The 22,500-nt window shown below is 49.3% G+C and overlaps 2 protein-coding genes across 3 annotated transcripts; both read right to left on the bottom strand.

Moving 5' to 3' along the window:
- Window positions 1-1,864: 1,864 nt before the first annotated feature.
- On the bottom strand, window positions 1,865-11,215 carry txndc15 (thioredoxin domain containing 15). Its single transcript, XM_079586578.1, has 5 exons — window positions 10,829-11,215; window positions 10,421-10,731; window positions 8,179-8,342; window positions 7,885-8,015; window positions 1,865-2,348 (listed from the first exon to the last, which is right to left on the bottom strand). Exons 1-5 carry the CDS (start codon window positions 10,881-10,883, stop codon window positions 2,152-2,154), a joined length of 858 nt encoding a protein of 285 aa, XP_079442704.1. The 5' UTR covers window positions 10,884-11,215; the 3' UTR covers window positions 1,865-2,151.
- Window positions 11,216-11,245: 30 nt separating this feature from the next.
- Window positions 11,246-22,264, bottom strand: cUnh5orf24 (chromosome Un C5orf24 homolog). 2 transcript variants are annotated; one of them, XM_079586579.1, is made up of 3 exons: window positions 21,656-22,264; window positions 19,452-20,032; window positions 11,246-12,253 (listed from the first exon to the last, which is right to left on the bottom strand). In XM_079586579.1, exons 2-3 carry the CDS (start codon window positions 20,027-20,029, stop codon window positions 12,100-12,102), a joined length of 732 nt encoding a protein of 243 aa, XP_079442705.1. In that variant the 5' UTR covers window positions 20,030-20,032; window positions 21,656-22,264; the 3' UTR covers window positions 11,246-12,099. The 2 variants fall into 2 exon arrangements, with proteins under 2 accessions (XP_079442705.1, XP_079442706.1); XM_079586580.1 differs by having other exon boundaries at window positions 11,336-12,253; window positions 21,698-22,264.
- Window positions 22,265-22,500: the final 236 nt, after the last annotated feature.

Here is a 22,500-nt window from a genome sequence, read left to right as displayed (position 1 = left end):
CACACACAGAATACAGTCCCCACACTACTGTCCTGTTCTAAACCTGGTTACGTCTTACAGAAGAAACCTGAGCTGAACTACTGAGGCAGGTATATCAGAAATAAAGACACTGATTGCTGCTGGAATGAGAACGTTTCATGCAAAGATGTGTTTTTTCTGAAGTCTCCAAAGCTCAAATAGTAAAGCCTGTAGACTGGAGAACAGGAGACCCGTCTCTGTCCCGTCTCTGTCCCGTCTCCGTCCCGTCTCTGTCCCGCCTCTGTCCCGTCTCCGTCCCGTCTCTGTCCCGTCTCTGTCCCGTCTCTGTCCCGTCTCCGTCCCGTCTCTGTCCCGCCTCTGTCCCGTCTCCGTCCCGTCTCTGTCCCGTCTCTGTCCCGTCTCCGTCCCGTCTCCGTCCCGTCTCTGTCCCGTCTCTGTCCCGTCTCTGTCCCGTCTCCGTCCCGTCTCTGTCCCGTCTCTGTCCCGTCTCTGTCCCGTCTCCGTCCCGTCTCTGTCCCGCCTCTGTCCCGTCTCCGTCCCGTCTCCGTCCCGTCTCTGTCCCGTCTCCGTCCCGTCTCCGTCCCGTCTCTGTCCCGTCTCTGTCCCGTCTCTGTCCCGTCTCTGTCCCGCCTCTGTCCCGTCTCTGTCCCGTCTCTGTCCCGTCTCCGTCCCGTCTCCGTCCCGTCTCTGTCCCGTCTCTGTCCCGTCTCCGTCCCGTCTCTGTCCCGCCTCTGTCCCGCCTCTGTCCCGCCTCTGTCCCGTCTCTGTCCCGCCTCTGTCCCGTCTCTGTCCCGTCTCTGTCCCGTCTCCGTCCCGTCTCTGTCCCGTCTCTGTCCCGCCTCTGTCCCGTCTCTGTCCCGTCTCTGTCCCGTCTCTGTCCCGCCTCTGTCCCGTCTCTGTCCCGTCTCTGTCCCGTCTCCGTCCCGTCTCTGTCCCGTCTCTGTCCCGTCTCTGTCCCGTCTCTGTCCCGTCTCTGTCCCGCCTCTGTCCCGTCTCTGTCCCGTCTCTGTCCCGTCTCCGTCCCGTCTCTGTCCCGTCTCTGTCCCGCCTCTGTCCCGTCTCTGTCCCGTCTCTGTCCCGTCTCTGTCCCGTCTCTGTCCCGCCTCTGTCCCGTCTCTGTCCCGTCTCTGTCCCGTCTCCGTCCCGTCTCTGTCCCGTCTCTGTCCCGTCTCTGTCCCGTCTCCGTCCCGTCTCTGTCCCGCCTCTGTCCCGTCTCCGTCCCGTCTCCGTCCCGTCTCTGTCCCGTCTCTGTCCCGTCTCCGTCCCGTCTCTGTCCCGTCTCTGTCCCGTCTCCGTCCCGTCTCTGTCCCGTCTCTGTCCCGTCTCTGTCCCGTCTCCGTCCCGTCTCTGTCCCGCCTCTGTCCCGTCTCCGTCCCGTCTCCGTCCCGTCTCTGTCCCGTCTCTGTCCCGTCTCCGTCCCGTCTCCGTCCCGTCTCTGTCCCGTCTCTGTCCCGTCTCTGTCCCGTCTCTGTCCCGTCTCTGTCCCGTCTCCGTCCCGTCTCTGTCCCGTCTCTGTCCCGTCTCTGTCCCGTCTCCGTCCCGTCTCTGTCCCGCCTCTGTCCCGTCTCCGTCCCGTCTCCGTCCCGTCTCTGTCCCGTCCCTGTCCCGTCCCTGTCCCGCCTCTGTCCCGTCCCTGTCCCGTCCCTGTCCCGCCTCTGTCCCGTCCCTGTCCCGTCTCTGTCCCGTCCCTGTCCCGTCTCTGTCCCGTCTCTGTCCCGTCCCTGTCCCGTCTCTGTCCCGTCCCTGTCCCGCCTCTGTCCCGTCCCTGTCCCGCCTCTGTCCCGTCCCTGTCCCGTCCCTGTCCCGTCTCTGTCCCGCCTCTGTCCCGTCTCTGTCCCGCCTCTGTCCCGTCCCTGTCCCGTCTCCGTCCCGTCTCCGTCCCTGTCCCGTCCCGAAACTCAGAAACCAGGAGAACGGCTTACACAGCACTGAGTCACAATAACATGAGCCTTTCAGTTCATACACTTCATTTATTCAGCAAAGCACACTCACACACTCATGATAGTCCTGGTGCTGTCCCGGGATGAGCTAGCGGATCCAGTGCAGAGGATCACACACACACACACACACACTAGTCCTGGTGCTCGTGGTCCTGCCCCGGGATGAGCCAGCGGATGCTGTCGGTGCAGAGGATCTCACACACACACACACACACACACACACACACACACACTAGTCCTGGTGCTCGTGGTCCTGTCCCGGGATGAGCCAGCGGATGCTGTCGGTGCAGAGGATGGCGTAGAGAGTGAAGCCCGATATGAAGAGCACAGAGAACACGAAGAGCCAGTCGATGCTTCTGACGGGAGCCGCCGGCAGAGGACCCTCACGGTCGTCCTCCTCGACCGCCTGATCCGGGCTCGCTTCAAAACCTGCAGAACACAGCCAATCACGTGTGACGCTTCATACAGGCGGAAAAACCTTAGATATCATTTGCATTTATTATTGCGAACCATTTAATTATAGCTGACTATCATGAACAGAAATCAACAGGCTAAAGAACACTTACACAAGAAACGCTTGCCTGTGGTTTAAAAACACCATTGAAGAACAACTAGCCGAACTACACTGAACACAATTATAAACACAGCACTTGTTTTTGCCCCCATCTTTCATGAGCTGAACGCAAAGATCTAAGACTTTTTCTATCTACACAAAAGGCCTATTTCTCTCTAATATTGTTCACAAATCTGTGTAAATCTGTGTTAGTGAGCACTTCTCCTCTGCCGAGGTAATCCTCCAGCTCACAGGTGTGCAGATCAAGTGCTGATTACACAGCAGGATTATTGCACAGGTGTGCCTTATGCTGTCCACAGTAAAAGCCCACTCTAACATGTGCAGTTTATCACACAGCACAATGCCACCGATGTCGTGAGTTCTGAGGGAGCGTGCGGTTGGCATGCTGACTGCAGGAGTGTCCACCAGAGCTGTTGCCCGGGAACTGAATGTACATTCCTCTACCATAAGCCGTCTCCAAAGGCGTTTCAGAGGATTTGGCAGTCCATCCAACCGGCCTCGCAACCATAGACCACGAGTGCCCACACCAGCCCAGCACCTCCACACCAGCCCAGGACCTCCACACCAGCCCAGGACCTCCACACCAGCCCAGCACCTCCACACCAGCGTCTTCTCCTCCAGGACCTCCACACCAGCGTCTTCTCCTCCAGGACCTCCACACCAGCCCAGCACCTCCACACCAGCCCAGCACCTCCACACCAGCCCAGCACCTCCACACCAGCCCAGCACCTCCACACCAGCCCAGCACCTCCACACCAGCCCAGCACCTCCACACCAGCCCAGCACCTCCACACCAGCCCAGGACCTCCACACCAGCCCAGGACCTCCACACCAGCCCAGGACCTCCACACCAGCGTCTTCTCCTCCAGGACCGTCTGAGACCCGCCACCGGACAGCGGCTGCAACCGTCGGTTTGCAGAACCAGAGGATCTCTGCACACACTGTCAGAAACCGTCTCAGGGAAGCTCATCTGATGCTCGTCCTCATCGGGTCTCGGCCTGACTGCAGTTCGTCGCCGTAACCGACATGAGTGGCACATGCTCACATTCGATGGCGTCTGGCACTGTGGAGAGGAGTTCTCTTCACGGGTGAATCCGGTCTCCACTGTACAGGGCAGATGCAGACAGCGTGTGTGGTGTGGTGTGTGTGAGCGGTGGGCTGGTGTCAGCGCTGTGGATCGAGAGGTGGCGGGGGGGTATGGTGTGGGCAGGTGTATGTTGTGGACAACGAACACAGGTGTGTTTTATTGATGGCATTTTGAATGCACAGAGATACCGTGACGAGATCCTGAGGCCCAGAGAGCATCACAGTCCCGCCACAGCCCGAGAGAGCTTCGGTGCCGGAAGTAAATTTCCTATTCATTTCTCCCATTGACGTTTTGGACAAATCCGTATCTAAAGAGTTTTAGAGCATGTCTGAGGATAGCCAGCTACGGCTGAACCTGATACGGCATATTTTCATTTCCGAGCGAAGGAACTACTCATCCCATAACCCACCGCGCCTCACTGAAGTCGACTGAAGCCAACCGCGAAAGAGCCTTTTGAATAAATCAATAATTTAACACAAAATATTAATTGAAAAAGGAATTTATTGATTTAAAAACTATTTATATGGCTTCCGCTAAAGAAAACAGTCCGTTCCGTCTCTACAATTAGAATCCTGCTTCCATGGCAACGCTGTTTTTCACGGACCTTTGTGGGGGTTACACGACTTCCACCAATCAGATGCATCACTGTGGGATTGTGGGTAATGAAGTACTTATCCAAGACATCGCGAATAAAAGGCATTTATCTCTAAACAAGGTTAGTGCCCCATGAACTGTTGGCGTTTATATGAGCATATACAATCGCTTAGTACAGCCGTAGCTGGTTTTAAGTCTACCATGTATGGTTAGGTTTTTATGGCTTATACCCCAACTGCCAATGGAGAAACTGTATTGAATTCTTACTTCCGGCACCAGCTGTGGGCGGGACTGTGATGCTCTATTGTTGTGCCGTTCCTCCACGACCATCACCTCTTGTTGCTCATGATAACGCACGGCCCCATGTTACAAGGGTCTGCACACAATTCCTGGAAGCTGAAAACATCCCAGTTCCTGCATGGCCAGCACACTCACCGCACATGTGACCCGTTGAGCATGTGTGGGATGCTCTGGATCGGCGTATACGACAGCGTCGTCCTGCCAATATCCAGCAGCTTCACAGCCACTGAAGAGGAGCGGACCGACACTCCACAGGCCACGATCAACACCTGATCAACTCTGTGCGGAGGAGATGTGTTGCTCTGCGGGAGGCAATGCTGGTCACACCAGATACTGACTGGTTTTCGGACCCCCCCCAATACAGCAGAACTGCACATGTTAGAGTGGGCTTTTACTGTGGACAGCCTAAGGCACACCTGTGCAATAATCCTGCTGTGTAATCAGCACTTGATCTGCACACCTGTGAGCTGGAGGATTACCTCGGCAGAGGAGAAGTGCTCACTAACACAGATTTACACAGATTTGTGAACAATATTAGAGAGAAATAGGCCTTTGGTGTACATAAAATCTTTGAGTTCAGCTCGGGTCCAATACACTGAGACACATGAACACAGAAAACAGTCTCACGCTAGAATTGTTTAAAGTAGGGCTGCACGATATGAGGAAAAGCTGCGATGTGCGATAACATTGTTTAATATTGCGATGACGATATGACTTGCGATAAATGTGATTGTTAACTATACTGTTCCCATGTCTTAGTGCTTTAATAGGTTCTTTGCGTGATAGGTCAAACGTTTATTACCTGCCTGGTTCAGAATACACGATTTTAGCGTATAGTGTGTCATAGTGGGCGACAACCAGGGTGGGAAATTAGCACCCGCCACCCGCCAAGGGCGGGTACTTTTTCAAAGTGGCGGGTCACTTTGCCGTGTATACCAGCCACAGTGGCGGGTGGATTATAATAATGCTGCGTTCGCACCAAAAGCGCGCGTAAACGCGTCTTTACATTGACTTAACATCTAATGTATTAAGTAGTAACCAATAAACACATGCTGCGAGTGATTTCATTGTACGGATTGGACAGCCTTTGTCAAAGAATGCGGTTGCTAAGTAACAATAATACACTTTTGTCGAGTAACTCTTTTGATTGGTTTTCAGCGCTGTGTGTCACGGCGCTGAAGAGACCGTTATACTGTATAACTTATACATAGCTAAGCTGAGAATAAAAAAAAAAAGCGGAGTCAGCAGTTATAAATGAACAACTACAAACTGAGGGCGGAGTAACGTTAAAGAAAACGAAAAGGTACTTTTCTAACAAGTGGCGCATTGATGACCAAGGGAAACCGAGGGAATGGTTAACGTTATTCTACCTTCCCGACGACCAGTCTATGCACTGCACTTAGGTTCGTCTGAAAAGGGAAAGTGTCAGTTTAATCCGCTGTGGCCACAAATGCCAGAATTCAATCATTTAAACCCCAAATCGGAGCTTTTCTGTTAAAAGAACATGTTTTCTACACGGTCTTTTCAGTCTGGCAACCATGCGCGCGCGCGCTCTCTACACTGCTGAAGCGCTGATGATCTGAAAACACAGACAAGCTGGAGTTCAGCGATCTTTATTTGAGATTTTCTACTTAAATTAAAGTGTCATTCAGTCGGTCTGTGTTCTGTCGCGAGCCGCTTGCGCTGTTTGTGCGACTAAATCTGCGATCAAAATGCAGGCTGATATCCAGCAGTGTTTTTAATGTTGATCATATATGATCAAGAATGCAATGTTTCCCGAATATCCACACGATTTCAAATGTGACATTGATTGTATACAACAGTAAAAAAAAGAAAGGGTAACATTTAACTGATGTACTGCATTTAAAACAGTATAGTCAGGCTTATTGCTCTATTTTGCAACGAAATCTGTGGCTTTGAACGAATCGTGAGATTCAATGAATGAATGACTCGATGACCGCCACCTACTGGCTATTTTAATATATTTTTATTAATATTAAACGTTTTTTAACATTCCATATTTATTGAACGTTGTTTTATTTGAAGCATTATTTATTTTTAAAAGGTATTATAAAGGTTAAAAATTAAATGGAAAAATGTATTAAAGGGGGCGAATATTGCCCCTTAATGGAAAAGGTGTGACTGCAGTCTAAGTGGAAGAGAGGGGGTACCAGGGGGTACGGCACTCTAAAAAATTGGAGAACCACGGAACTTAGGAAAAGGGATATGTAGAATTGCACAAGTGCTACTGCTAAAGAGTGCAATGTAAATAATTTCTCATAAGCTTAATTGAATGGCCTAGAGAGAATAATTATGACATTTTCTGTCTAAAGACTACATATAAAATAGCTACCTAAAGTAACTGCAGTTTACTAAAAGTAATGACTAAAAGTTTGCATTCATAAGCATTTTCGTCTGAAGATGAAGACTTAGACGGAATCAAAAATGGTTGCCAAAATGAACACTGGTCTACACACACCAAGCGCACTACAACGCTGTTGCGTATGTATTAAATATGACTGATCAATTAAATAAAATGTTTTATTTAATTCAAGTAGCCTACATAATTATTTTCCAGGGTTTAAAATGTATACAGATTTGATATTTTCCCCTCATACGAAGTTGGCATTGTATTTCATTTGAAATGGTATTAAAAAGGTCTTAAAAAGCCTTGAATTTAACTCGAGGATCCTGGGGGTACCCTGAAATAAAAAAAAAACGTATTGAAGCAATTTCTTTCTTGCAATTTGAATTCCGGAAAAAGTGGCTGGTAAAAAATATAAGTGGCTGGTAAAATTGGGCATCCACCAGCCACTGTGGCTGGTGGACAAAAAAGTTAATTTCCCACCCTGGCGACAACCTACTTAGCGTCTGTGATGCTTCACGGCAGAAAGACTATAGCATGTTTAATTCTTTAACGGTCCGCCACGACGGGTTGAATATGTGACCGAGGCGAGACGTGAGTGAGTGTGTGTGCGCCAGTGAGCGTATGTGTGTGTGTGCGTGCGTGAGTGAGCGAGGGACAGTGACTGTGTGTGTTTGTGTGTCTGTGAGTGCGAGTGAATGTTTGCGAGTAATGTGTGTGTGTGACGGCACGCAATGACTGGTCGGAAAGCAACGTGTTGTCTGACATGTTTCTTGTCCACGACAAGATTTTAGGAGTCAAAAACGTGTAAGTTAGTGCTAATCTGAACCAGGCATTATTCATCGTGTCAGGCTGTCTGTTGTGATGTGTTCATCGCGGGAGTTCATATCGCGATGATGATGAAAATTCGATGTATCGTTCAGCCCTAGTTTAAAGTCATATTGAAATGCACACAAAGGAATTATTAGTATCCGATTCCTGATCTCAAGTATTCGATTCCCAACCCTAGCCAAGAGTGCATGTGAATGATCATCGTAACCCACACCTGTCTGGTTGGCTATGAAGGACGTGAGCGTCTCCAGCGTCCGCTCCGTCTGGTTGAACCGGGCCATTGGTTTGGCACCCTGGAACAGGAGAATATTGGGGACGGCCACGGTCCCGAACCGCGTGGACAGACTGTGGAGAGAGAGAGACACTCATGGGTCACATGACCAAACACACTCATGGGTCACGTGACTGGACACACTCATGGGTCACGTGACCGGACACACTCATGGGTCACATGACCGGACACACTCATGGGTCACATGACTGCTGTGAGAGAGAGCGTCACTGAGACCTGCTGTGCTGGGAGGCGTCGAGCGCGAGGAAGTGCATGCTGGGAAACACTCGAGGCAAGGCGTTGAAGTGCGGCGCGAGGCTGGCGGAGAACTGACACCACGGCGTGTAGAAGAGCACCAGCGAGCACTCGGAGCTGTTGGCATTCAGGAGCTCCATCAGGTCCTGTAGGAGGAACACACGTTACTGAGCGAGTCATCCGTGTGTGTGGCAGCGGCGCTGGAGCTCGCCCTGTAATAGCCAGAGCACCGCCCAGCACCCTAAGAAATGTCTGAAGTTTTTATATTTATATTTTAATGTCATGTTTGAATAGTCTTTTTCATTTTGTTAAAAATGGGAATTAAATAATAATTTTAATATCGCGAGTGTGCGCAGGCGCCGTGAGCGCTGAGTGAGCAGGAACGAGTAGTGCGTTGTCGTCGAAAAGATGGATAAAGCAAAACAGCTGTCGGGGGCTAAACATAGAAAAGAAAGAGGGAAAAGGAGATGGCATGTCCATTGATGCGACAGCAGATAAATACGTGGATGGTGATATAGGAATCCACATCCACATCCACATCAGCATCCAATCAGCATCCACTGCACAGAAACAAGCTCCGCCTTACATCTATTCTTTATTTATTACCCTTGCGTACACTAGTCACTAGTGCTGGGTGGTGCAACCAAACATTGAGCATGACTGGGTGTTAACTGTTAACCACATGTTCTACTGATTGATAGAGGAAATACTGCAGTGGATTGACCCAGAATGCCCTATTCTTATAGTGAATACTGTAGAAATATTCCACACTAGTATCAATACAGGTTTGCAAGGCCCCACAACATGATGCCGTTCACAGAGAAAATAAACATTAGAAAATTACACTGATTTCTGGAGGATCATGTGACACTGAAGACTGGAGTAATGATGATAAACTCAGCTTTGATCACAGGAATAAATTACACGTTACTATATATTCACATAGACAACTGATGATTTACACTGGAATAATATTTCCGTGTTTGACAAGATGAATGAGTGGCCTGTGACGCGTTGAGCACCTGTGACGTGTTGAGCACCTGTGACGCGTGTGTGACGCGTGTGTGACGCACCTGAGACGTGTGTGACGCACCTGTGACGCGTTGAGCACCTGAGACGTGTTGAGCACCTGTGACGCGTGTGTGACGCACCTGTGACGCGTTGAGCACCTGTGACGTGTTGAGCACCTGTGACGCGTGTGTGACGCACCTGTGACGCGTTGAGCACCTGTGACGTGTTGAGCACCTGTGACGTGTTGAGCACCTGTGACGCGTGTGTGACGCACCTGTGACGCGTTGAGCACCTGTGACGTGTTGAGCACCTGTGACGTGTTGAGCACCTGTGACGTGTTGAGCACCTGTGACGCGTGTGTGACGCACCTGTGACGCGTTGAGCACCTGTGACGCGTTGAGCACCTGTGACGTGTTGAGCACCTGTGACGTGTTGAGCACCTGTGACGCGTGTGTGACGCACCTGTGACGCGTTGAGCACCTGTGACGTGTTGAGCACCTGTGACGCGTGTGTGACGCACCTGTGACGCGTTGAGCACCTGTGACGTGTTGAGCACCTGTGACGTGTTGAGCACCTGTGACGTGTTGAGCACCTGTGACGCGTGTGTGACGCACCTGAGACGCGTTGAGCACCTGTGACGTGTTGAGCACCTGTGACGCGTGTGTGACGCACCTGTGACGCGTTGAGCACCTGTGACGTGTTGAGCACCTGTGACGCGTGTGTGACGCGTGTATGACGCGTGTGTGACGCGTTGAACACCTGAGACGCGTGTGTGACACACCTGAGACGTGTTGAGCACCTGTGACGCGTGTGTGACGCACCTGAGACGCGTTGAGCACCTGTGACGTGTTGAGCACCTGTGACGCGTGTGTGACGCACCTGAGACGCGTTGAGCACCTGTGACGTGTTGAGCACCTGTGACGCGTGTGTGACGCACCTGTGACGCGTTGAGCACCTGTGACGTGTTGAGCACCTGTGACGCGTGTGTGACGCACCTGTGACGCGTTGAGCACCTGTGACGTGTTGAACACCTGTGACGCGTGTATGACGCGTGTGTGACGCGTTGAACACCTGAGACGCGTGTGTGACGCACCTGAGACGCGTTAAACACCTGTGATGAGTGTGTGACGCACCTGAGACGTGTTGAGCACCTGTGACGCGTGTGTGACGCACCTGAGACGCGTTAAACACCTGTGATGAGTGTGTGACGCACCTGAGACGTGTTGAGCACCTGCACCGCGAAGCGCTGGATCCCGCTGATGTTCCTCAGGTCGCAGGTCACCTTATAGGTCTTGGCGGCCTCGGTGAAGTTCTGGCTCTGGCTCTGGCTGTGTGTTTCTCCGGTGTCTCGGGCCTCCTCCGGCTGCTCCTCCTCCGCACACGGCTCTCCCAGCACGGACTCCTGCAGTTCCCTGGGGATCAGCTGCTGTATCCCAGCGGGGGAGGGAGCCGTTCCCATCAGGGCGTCCGCCATCTCTGCCGTGTTAAAGCGCCTCTGAGGCGGCTCGGGCTCCTCCGCCACATCTGCGGGGGAACACACCTCAATAACGGCATCACCTCACCTCACACGGGCTAACCTGACCGCGGCTCATCAGAAACGCGCTGTAATGTGTGTTCATACCTGCGCAGGAGAGCCGCACGAGCCCGAGGATGATCAGCGACAGCGCGAACCCCATCTCGAGTCCTGCGCGCGACTGACGCTAATGTTGATGTTGTGTTTCTGTGAACTCGAAGGGAAAGATTCGACTTCCGGTTCACGACACTTCTACTCGCTTTTTAATAAAGCTTTGTTATCGTGGCTGGAAATATTCGTGATAGTGAAACAAGACGCCAATCACAACCAAATGCTGTGGATTAATATATTTTTTTATACAATAAACAAGCAGTTTACTAAAGCCGCACTCAGGAATATTTTGTGTTATTGTAGAAACTATACAAAACGTCGAATTGTTTAATTCTCTTAATTCCTTCCTGACATGTAAAAGAAAACCCGCACCAGTTGTTGAAATGTATAAATTAATGTATTATCCGGTAAACATAAAGGACTGTGATTGGCTCATCCTCAGAAGCGCGGGGAAAAGTAACATAAAACACGTGACCGCTTCGGTAGCGGCTGCAATAACAATATTTTAACTTTAATAGTCATTGAAATGAAAATACACAGTATTATTTAGACACTTGTTAGAGTAACTCATATAATCCCTGCCCATTTTTCTTTTATGTCAGTCTACTACCCAAAATATTGACGTCAAAGCAAACAACTATCAGTTGATGTCAGTTTGTTGGCTATAAGGCTATACTATTTATCATTATTAGCCTATTTTATAATTTGCTTATATTTTCTTTACATTTGCACTTTTTTGTAAACTTTGTAGGCTACTTCAATAAAATAAAATTCCATTATTCTACCGAAAATAAAAATCAAGATTTCCTCGATTGTAGTTACATTTTAATAAAACATACACAAACATTCGTATTCTAACTGTATCACAAAGTATGGAAAATGAAAGAAAAATTAAGAAAAGCCCACTGATTGTGTGAATGTAACAAATATTAAACACAAACCTCTTCTCTTCACTGCTACTATACATCTGAGTCATGTGATACCGAACCAATAAGAACATTACATCACTGCAGCATTCCCACACACCAATACATGAACCATCAGAGCCGGAATCATAAATACAACACAAAAGGAACTATTACAAGACGTGTGATGACTGACGTGTGATGAAAGAGTGCATGTTTCGTGTGTTTTATCTGGAATCATGCAGAAGGTCTTTGGTGGAGTGCTGGAATGATGAACATATTGCACTCTTCATTATCGTCTAACTACGTAACTCAAGCTTATGAAAGAAGCTTATAACAACCCAACATGACATGCAATGACACTCAGCGTGACCACAGCGCGCCGGAGATGAGCTGTTCGGGGCCGGGGGGGGCGTCCTCCGACGGCACGAGCGCCACTGGCGGGGGGGTCTTCTGGTTCCGGACGGGGAAGCTGCTGAGGAGGAACTGGGGAGCTTGTAACAACATTTTTGGTGTTCTAGACAAGAAGAGAAAACAGGAAAAACACAATCAGAGGCTTAGCATACAACGGTTTTCATAATGAAACCACAGTAAAGTCCCTGATAAACTCGCGGCGAACTTCTGTTTCGCTCCTCATATGGGGTAAGAAGCGAGTTCAATATGCGTGAGCAGTGATTATACTGTCAGAGAACATCCTGACGCCGGTGCTTTGATGAACATGTAAATGTGCGTTTTCCTTTCAATAACAAAAACACAACAAAAATTAGAAAACATCAGTTCAGAAAGCATCTGATCATAGTGATGTGGAGATGTTTGTCACATTTATTAAAGGATTAGTTCACTTTAAAAAAAAAACTTTTGCTGATAGTTTACTCACCCCGATGTCATCAAGATGTCCATGTCTTTCTTTCTTCAGTGGAAAAGAAATGAAGGTTTTTGATGAACACATTTCTCCATATAATGGACGTCAATGGGCCCCAAACGGGTCAAGGTCCAGATGACAGTGTCAGCGCCGCTTCAACGGGCTTTAAACGACACCAGACGATGAATACGGGTCTTATCCAGCGGAACCATCCTCATTTCAAACATAAATAAACAAGTTTAAGTTTTATAAGCACAAGCGCTCGCCTTGCTCTGTTCTGTGATGCGCGTTCGTGACGTCACGTGATACGCAGTTACGCTGTAAAGGTCACGCTTGACGAGTCAGTGTTTACAGATGTGCGGAAGGAGGACCATACACACATATTCAAAGGTCTTTGTGTCAGTTTATCGGTTAAAATGCCCGTCTCGTGTGTGTATCCTGGTGTTGGAATATTAAAAAGCCTAAAAGAACATTTTCGTCCTTTTCACAGAAGCGTGACCTTTACAACGTAACTGCGTATCACGTGACGTCACGAACGCGCATCACAGAACAGAGCAAGGCGAGCGCTTGTGCTTATAAAACTTAAACTTTTTTATTTATTTGTGAAATGACGATGGTTTCGCTAGATAAGAGCCGTATTCATCGTCTGGTGTCGTTTAAAGCCCGTTGAAGCGGCGCTGACACTGTCATCTGGACCTTGACCCGTTTGGGGCCCATTGACGTCCATTATATGGAGAAATGTGTTGTCACAGTGTCTGGTGGTTCCCTGGGTTTAACATTAGAGGTCTCAGTTTTCACGGTGTCTAGGCATTTTCACTACACTTCCCATAATCCTGTCTGTCACTGATTGTTCAATTCCTTCAGCTGTCTCTCGTCACCTTGTTTGCACTTGTGTATATATACCCTGTCTGTTTCAGTGTTTGTCACGGAGTCCTTGTTTAATGTCCCCACACTTCTGTTCCTGCCTGTTGCTGTTCATGTCTTGTGTTTTTTGGATTGCCTTTGATTTCGACCCTTGCCTGGACTGTTTGTGAGTACGGATTTCCCCAAATAAATACTGCGCTTGGATCTACCTTTTCCTGTGTGTGTTCGTGACAGAAGGACTCCGTCAAACACAAGGATCCAGCAGTATGTTTGCGAACTTCTCTGCCCCAGCCACCGAGCGGGAGAGGAGAGAGCGTTTTGAGGGAACCCGTCTGGTCATTTTTCGTGGGACCCGTGGAGGCCGCAGTGGAGGAAGTGGTCGAGTGGAAGCAAGACACCATTCTCCACTCTGGCCCCTCTTCGGCCCAGTTCCATCCGCCGCTGATTCCGCCCAGCCCAGAGCTCTGTTCGCCGTGGTGCCCGTCCAGTCCAGAGCCTGCACATTTCCGCCAGAAACGGCGGAGGAGGAGGAAGACCTTCAGCCTCCCCAAGGTCCCGGAGGCCGTCCCCTCCGAGCAGCCCGCTGTCGTCCCGGAGGCCGTCCCCGAACAGCCCGCTGTCGTCCCGGAGGCCGTCCCCGAACAGCCCGCTGTCGTCCCGGAGGCCGTCCCCGAACAGCCCGCTGTCGTCCCGGAGGCCGTCCCCGAACAGCCCGCTGTCGTCCCGGAGGCCGTCCCCGAACAGCCCGCTGTCGTCCCGGAGGTCGCCCCGGGGCTGTACACCATTAGTCCTGCCACGGCAAAGAGGGCTGTCTTCCTTTTTTATGTGGTGGTTGTACTGCACGCACAGAGGAAGCACATGAGTTCCGCCCAGCCAGAAACTTCTCACGTCACGCCTGCCGAGCCTGAGCTTCTCGTCACGCCTGCCGTCCCCGTACAGCCCGCTGTCGTCCCGGAGGCCGTCCCCGAACAGCCCGCTGTCGTCCCGGAGGCCGTTCCCGAACAGCCCGCTGTCGTCCCGGAGGCCGTCCCCGAGCAGCCCGCTGTCGTCCCGGAGGCCATCCCCTCCGAGCAGGCCACCGTCATCCCTGAGATCGTCTTGGAGCAGACCACCATCAGTCCTGCCATGGCCAAGAGAGCGGTCTTCCTCCTTTATGCAGTGGTGGTACTGCATGCGTGGAGGAGGCACAGGATGTCTGCCGATCCAGAGACCGTCCACGTCACGTCTGCCGATCCAGAGACTGTCCACGTCATCACTTCTGCCGATCCAGAGACTGTCCACGTCACGTCTGCCGATGCAGAGACGGTTCCTGTGCCGGAGGCTGTTCCCATCAGTCCTGCCATGGCAAAGAAGGCTGTCTTCCTTTTTTATGCAGTAGCAGTACTGCGTGCTTGGAGGAGACACAGCAGGTCTGCCGATCCAGAGGAGCTTCACGTCACGCCTGCCAATCCGGTGTCTGTTGCAGTTCCTGAGCCGGTGGTGTCTGTTGCAGTTCCTGAGCCGGTGGTGTCTGTTGCAGTTCCTGAGCCGGTGGTGTCTGTTGCAGTTCCTGAGCCGGTGGTGTCGGTTGCAGTTCCAGTTCCTGAGCCGGTGGTGTCTGTTGCAGTTCCTGAGCCGGTGGTGTCGGTTGCAGTTCCAGTTCCTGAGCCGGTGGTGTCGGTTGCAGTTCCTGAGCCGGTGGTGTCTGTTGCAGTTCCAGTTCCTGAGCCGGTGGTGTCTGTTGCAGTTCCAGTTCCTGAGCCGGTGGTGTCTGTTGCAGTTCCAGTTCCTGAGCCGGTGGTGTCTGTTGCAGTTCCAGTTCCTGAGCCGGTGGTGTCTGTCGCAGTTCCAGTTCCTGTGGTGTCTGTTGCTGTTCCCGTTCCTGAGCCGGTGGTGTCTGTTCCAGTTCCTGAGCCGGTTGTAACTGTTCCTGAGCCAGGGTCTGTCTCTGTTCCGCCTTGGTCTTCACCGCCATTGCCGCCCGAGTGGTCGGCTTCACCCTGGTCGTCTCCGCCGTGGCCGCCCGAGGAGTCTTCACCGCCGTGGCCGCCCGAGGGGTCTTCACCGCCGTGGCCGCCCAAGGGGTCTTCACCGCCGTGGCCGCCCGAGGGGTCTTCACCGCCGTGGCCGCCCGAGGGGTCTTCACCGCCGTGGCCGCCCGAGGGGTCTTCACCGCCGTGGCCGCCCGAGGGGTCTTCACCGCCGTGGCCGCCCGAGGGGTCTTCACCGCCCTGGCCGCCCGATGGACTGTCTACTTCGCCCTGGCCGCCCGATGGACTGTCTGTTTCGCCCTGGCCGCCGTTCCCCCTTGTTCCTGTTCCCCTCCATGGACCTGGTCCCCCATCCCACCCCCTGATCCTCCACCTTTCCTCCTCCCGCCTGGACTCTTGTTTTGTTTGTTTCTTGTGGTCTTGGAGCGTCTGGTAGCCGCTCCGTAGAGGGGAGGTTATGTCACAGTGTCTGGTGGTTCCCTGGGTTTAACATTAGAGGTCTCAGTTTTCACGGTGTCTAGGCATTTTCACTACACTTCCCATAATCCTGTCTGTCACTGATTGTTCAATTCCTTCAGCTGTCTCTCGTCACCTTGTTTGCACTTGTGTATATATACCCTGTCTGTTTCAGTGTTTGTCACGGAGTCCTTGTTTAATGTCCCCACACTTCTGTTCCTGCCTGTTGCTGTTCATGTCTTGTGTTTTTTGGATTGCCTTTGATTTCGACCCTTGCCTGGACTGTTTGTGAGTACGGATTTCCCCAAATAAATACTGCGCTTGGATCTACCTTTTCCTGTGTGTGTTCGTGACATGTGTTCATCAAAAACCTTCATTTCTTTTCCACTGAAGAAAGAAAGACATGGACATCTTGGATGACATCGGGGTGAGTAAATTATCAGCAAAAGTTTTTTAAAAGTGAACTAATCCTTTAATACATCACTTTATACAGTTGATTGCTTTAAAGCAGCAGCTTTACAGTATTAAACATTAAAACAGTGTCAGCGTCTCTTTTCTGCTATAAAGCGTCTCACAGTGTGTTCATGTTTTTACACGCGTCTGACCTCGACTGACTGAACAGAAGAAATTAACCAGAGAAGTTTTACACCTCATAGAAGGCGGAGCCTCGGAGACACACCCACATATTACATCATCACCGCTGGCCAATGGATGTTCAGAGGCGTTTACCAGCCATTTCAAACTGTATATGAACACCAAATGAAGTTTGTTTTGACCTGATTGTGTATGAAAGAACGTCACACCAGTTCATTCTTCGAATTCGCTTGAAGTATATCGGGGCCGTAACAAAAAACAGACGAAGTACATTTGGAAAAACACTGACAGAAATACATTAGCAAACCTTTAATTAGCATTAAAGGGTTCATTCAAAGAAATTAACATTGTCATAATTTTCACACCCTCGTGTTGTTTTAAACTGTCTTCAATCATGTCACAGATGTTTGGCAGAGAGTTCACGCTTCTCTTTTCCTGATCAAGCTCACGTTAATCACTGCTCATCGTTGCTCAATCCAGTCATTCCAACAGAAATCTGTGCGATCGGGAGATTCACACGAGGATCATAAAGTTCCCCGCGCAGATATCGCTCATGTTCAAGTTGGCCGTGTGAATTCGCCATGCTGACCAATAGAAAGGTGCTTGGTTAATATGACCGTACCTTAACGTGAGATTTAAAAGCAAGCTTTAACTTTATCAGAAATACTTGATACCTTTGAAAATGCATAGTTATTGATAAGTATTGATAAGATAATGAACTCTATTGTCACTCTCTGAACTGTATTATTTTTGCTCATGTGAAAGTTATGACTCAAGTCTTCTGAAGTCAGTGTGAGGAACAGCTCTCAAGTCTAACCGCTCCTTCAGTCGGATGTTACATATATAAATACCATTTCCGGGTCCTAGCTCTCTGTCAGATGCAACAAAAGGTGCTGATATACACTCACAAACTACACTGAAAAATCCCAATCCTGACTAGAGCCCTGCATTTCAGCCCGAGCCCGACGGGCCCCGACTTATTTACGCCCCTAGGGCCGGGCTTCGGGCCAATTTTCACGTCATAGTTCACACGCGGGCCGGGCCTCGGGCCTGTTTTAGGCTTATCCTTCTTTTTATAGCCTATTTCAGACATGTATTAAAATTAAATATGAGAAGTTGACGATGGAAAAACAAACATAGAAAGACGTTTTAAACCTATCACACTGACATATGACTGACACATGACAGTCTGCTCGCGCTCGCGCACACACACACGCACGCACGCACACAGGTTTCCCGGCGGCACGACCCATTCGCTGTTTTTAGTGTCCCCGCCAGCAGCAGAAGTATAGCGAGCGTGACTTCAGCGCAGCTGGAATAGTTCAAGAAAAAAGTTCGACTGGATTAAAACCTTCCACTGTGGATGCTGTGATTTTTCTTCACGATGCTCTGTAAGAAACTGTTCTTAGCCATGTTAGGGGGCTGTCTTGTTGGTTTTCGTTTGAAAACGACTTTATTTTCATCAGTCTGTTGGAAACTATTGGAAATAAGAATGGCCATGTTCTGTAGTGAAGACTTGATTTTTGAGGTAAGATAATCTGCATGTTTGTTTTTAATTAAATGGCATTTATTTGATATGTTTAGATTGTAGGCTATAGCTCATTTCGTTTGCGAGCGCTGGTGCGACTGTGAGCAGCAGAGCAGTTTGCCTCAGCTTTTTAAAAATGATAATAAACGTTTAAACTATAACTGTCTATGTGTGATATGCTTAAGGTGTTTTATGGATTTTATTGTAGCCAAGTAAAGTGTTGATTTGAGAGGCTAAATGGATCAAACATGTTTAACTCGCAGTCGGCTGCTTGGTCGTCAATAAAAAAACAAAAAGAAACCGAACATTTGTCTAAATTAACTTAATGAAGAAATGAAAAGAAACATAACTAACAAAATTGACCTATTTTAATGGCTGCAAATAGCTAGTTTGCCCTAGGCCAGGCTACAGCTGTGTATATAAAAAAAAAAAAAAAAAAAAAAAAACGGGCTCGGGTCGGACTCGGGCTGATAATTATGATGAGCTGTCGGACACGGGCCGGGCTAGGGCCTGAGCTTCTCGGGCCAGGGCCGGGCTAGGGCCTAGATTTGAGGCCCGTGCAGGGCTCTAATCCTGACCTTTATCTCTCTCATTGGAATCCCAGATGGCCAGACAGTGAGGGCATCTCAAGAACCGCACTCCAATGGTTCAGGTCTTCCCTCTCAGCAGATCCTTCAGGGTGTCGTGGAAGGGTGAGGTGTCTAAGACCAAATATCTAGCTACTGGAGGGCTCAGTGCTGGGACCGCTTCTCTTCTCCATCTACATGTCATAACTAGATCTGTCATTCAGAAACATGGCTTTTCCCATCACTGCTATCATCTAGCTACTGGAGTGCCTCAGGGCTCAGTGCTGGGACCGCTTCTCTTCTCCAACTACATGTCATCACTGGGATCTGTCATTCAGAAACATGGTTTTTCCCATCACTGTTATCATCTAGCTACTGGAGTGCCTCAGGGCTCAGTGCTGGGACCGCTTCTCTTCTCCATCTACATGTCATCACTGGGATCTGTCATTCAGAAACATGGTTTTTCCCATCACTGTTATCATCTAGCTACTGGATTGCCTCAGGGCTCAGTGCTGGGACTGCTTCTCTTCTCCGTCTACATGTCATCACTAGATCTGTCAATCAGAAACATGGTTTCTCCTATCACTGTTATCATCTAGCAACTGGAGTGCCTCAGGGCTTGAGATAGTATTCTCACTTTAATCGAGTCGAGGCTTGGACCCGGAAACAGTATTCCTTACATCATGACTTAACCAGCGGATCGCACTGTGACACTCAATACTCACACTACAGACTTCTGCGATCTGAATTTTGCTATGATACTCTCTTTAGGCTTATTACTTATTACATTTTGCGTCACACAGAAGGCAGAACCGATTAATGTTTGTGTGTGGGATGAGGATGCATTACAGTAAAGAAGGAAAGGTTGACTTTACTCTTTAGCCGCTTCCTCCTTCAGCGTAGCGTCGGGTCTGTGCATGATGCTGTAGGGGAACGCCGCTCCACTGCAGGAACCGTAGCTTAGCTTACCCAGCCGAGACGGGCTCTTGATGCTGCCGGGCGGCCGGCCGGGACTCACCTTATAGCCCGCGGCCTTGGTGGTGCCCAGGGGCCGGCCCGGACTGGTCTTAAACCCGGCAGCTTTAGTGGTGCCCAGCGGTCTGCCCGTGCTGGTTCTGTAACCGGCGGATTTGGTGGTTCCCGCCGGCCGGCCGCGTTTCCCAGACCTCCCGGACGCTCCCTTCTTTTTAGAGTCCCCGCTCCTGTGGTTTCCCTGAGGTCCGGCGGGCCCCTGCGGCAGACGCGGCTCCTCGCGGCACGAGGGGGACTTGAGGACCGGCGGAGGCGGCAGATACGCGAAGCACATCTGCCGAGAGCGCTGAGGGGGGGAAGACTGGTAAAACTTGGTGGGGCACAAATCAAAGTGGCTCGGCGAGAGCCTCCCGTCCTCCGCTAGACACGAGGGCCGTCCGTCGACGCAGTATTCGCTGCTGCTGGACACCTGACGCATCATCTTCTGTTGACAGACGGGACATATGTGTGTGACAGAGGCTTTGAGTCTTATTTTGTGTGGCTAAAAGACTCAGGAAGCTAGGAAGCTAGGGGGCGTATCGAAGGAGTGGGACGGACCCTATCATTTGATTGGACAGATCTTTACAGAGTGCGAGATGAGTCGTCAATGTTTCTAAAAGGCCCATTCACACCAAGCTCTTGAACGTTAACGGATGATATCGTTCGGTTTATTCTCAGTTTTATCGTCTATCGCTTTAAAGGTGACATATTATGCCCCCTTTCACCAGATGTAAATAAATCTATGATGTCTAAATCTATAAATTTCAGCTCAAATTCCCCCCAGATCATTTACTATATCTTGTCAAATTTGCCCCTTTTTGGGTGTGAGAAAAAACGTGCAGTTTTTGTGTGTGTCCCTTTAAATGCAAATGAGCTGCAGCTCCGCCTCCGTTCAGAAGAGGGCGGAGCTTCAGAAACTCCAGCAATAACAGATCCGGCCGATCTCACTCCTCCAGAATCCCAGAGTAACCAGCCTTACGGAGAGACTCAGGGAGAGCTTCTGGATGTTAGCGGAGACATTTGTGTAGTTGTTGTGGAGTTACACTGATCATCTCATCATCATGTAGAACTCTTACACAAGTGTGCACAGTTCCTGAGGTGTTTATAAGACAGCGCTGACATGTTCTGGTCACTAGTGTCCAGTGCTCGTGTGTGCTCAACCACAGAACAGTTTCATGCTGGTCACTGTAGTCTGTTGCGAAACCAAACGTTGATGCCGTGGGTGTAGATTAATATTATATTATTATAATAAGATCCCTGTAGGAAGGGGAGTGAAATCTGATCGGATTATTTTTTGACATGCTTGCAGAGAAAGGCTTATCAAAACAAAGTTACTAGGTTTCACTTTTCATGTTTTCTGGGTTGTTAGAAGCACCCGATTAAAGCCCTTACACACAGAACAAGTCAGATTTTCATGATGTGTCCCCTTTAAATGATCAAGCTCTTCAAAGCAGAATGGATTCTGATTGGCTGTCAATGATTTTATCGTTTCTCAGCTGGAAGAAAAATAATTCTGAATGTGACTCCGACGATATTATTATTCTGTGCCGTTATCATTATAGTTGTGGTGTGGACGGTTATGAAAACGTAATATTGTTATCATTATCATTCTTGGTGTGAACGGACCTTTATAATCTATTTTCCTAGAAGGTACATTTGATGATATGTCTGTTTTTCTCTCATTGATATAAATGCATGTATATCTGCTTAAAGTAAATGATGAAATGGTCAAATCTCACAGACATTGACTCTCATGTTGATTTCATGGGGTCTTCAAGTGTTTGCTTCAAACTCTTACAACAGAACTCAAAACATCTTCATAAAGGTGTGTGTGAATGAATGAATGCATAGCTTGTGTTTTATAATAGTTAATAAAGACAGATCATGCATCAGCCAGGGCTATATTAGCATGCATAGCTTTAAATGTGACATATTACATTATAAATGCACACAGCTGTCATCTGCACACATGACAAAGCCTCTATTGTTGTCCTCTACTAATAACAGTGACAAAGTCAAAGATACATTTGATTTGATGAAATACACATTTCAGTTCATGCAAACTTACAGAAGCATCATTTGTTGGTAAAGAGATGATGAATGACTGTACCTCGCTTTAATGTCGACAGCGGAACGGAAAGGGTTAAATGTGACATTTCTGTCCCATTTTGGGTGAAATTGGGTGAATTTTGACTGATTAGGATCGAAGTCCAGCGAATGAAATCAAAGAGATTGACGTTCACCTTGGTGTTCAGAAAACGTGTCAAATCTTTCCTCCTAATTTTAAGAGATGCTTTAGAAACGAGCGTCAGCCATTGATATTAAATATTAAGAAATCAAAAGGAAAACGCGCATGCGCGCTGGGTGCTGCGCGCAGTGTCTGGCGCTGCATCGAGTTTAATTCTTCTGCTCGATGGAGATCAATAATGCCGAATCCGTTTAACTCTTCGCTGTGTGTTTTCACTTCAGCGCTTATAAGCGTCTGTCATTATTCAGATGCTCAAACAGGAGCGAGAGACACGTGGTACACGGTACTGTTCTCAACGCTGATCCAGATCGGCCAATCAGAGTCGCGCGTGACTTACTGGACCTAGCATTGTTACGAGCCTTTAATAGAGCATTTGTTTTGATTGACAGGTGTCAATCCTCGAACAACCAATCAAACCGTGCACATCATTATTGTTAATAATGTTGAATCAGAATAAGTTCTGCAGAATCTCTTCTCTGATGGCGAGGGCGGGGCTAGAACCTGTCACTCACATGAGATCAACCAATAGCAATCTTCTCTGATGATGAGGGTGGGGCTATAACCTGTCACTCAAGCATCATCATAAATACCATGGTAAGTTACCGGTACATGAATTTGCTAACTTAGAAGTACCATGGTAAACCCATCTATCATTACGGTCTGAT

Source organism: Phoxinus phoxinus, assembly GCF_949152265.1.
Source record: "Phoxinus phoxinus genome assembly, chromosome: 17".
NCBI classification, from domain to species: domain Eukaryota; kingdom Metazoa; phylum Chordata; class Actinopteri; order Cypriniformes; family Leuciscidae; genus Phoxinus; species Phoxinus phoxinus.
Note: the sequence above shows the minus strand (reverse complement) of the source record. Positions and strands in the feature narration are given on the sequence as shown.

What these genes read in the sequence shown, in the direction of transcription:
- txndc15 (XM_079586578.1), bottom strand. Translation starts at nt 10,883, where the DNA reads ATGGGGTTCGCGCTGTCGCTGATCATCCTCGGGCTCGTGCGGCTCTCC. An exon ending in CGTGCGGCTCTCCTGCGCAG is followed by an intron (nt 10,732 to 10,828) that starts GTATGAACACAC and finishes GTTCCCCCGCAG; the next exon opens with ATGTGGCGGAGGAGCCCGAG. An exon ending in CTTCATAGCCAACCAGACAG is followed by an intron (nt 2,349 to 7,884) that starts GTGTGGGTTACG and finishes TGTGTTCTGCAG; the next exon opens with GTTTTGAAGCGAGCCCGGAT.
- cUnh5orf24 (XM_079586579.1), bottom strand. Translation starts at nt 20,029, where the DNA reads ATGATGCGTCAGGTGTCCAGCAGCAGCGAATACTGCGTCGACGGACGG. An exon ending in AAGGAGGAAGCGGCTAAAGA is followed by an intron (nt 12,254 to 19,451) that starts GTAAAGTCAACC and finishes CTTCTTGTCTAG; the next exon opens with AACACCAAAAATGTTGTTAC.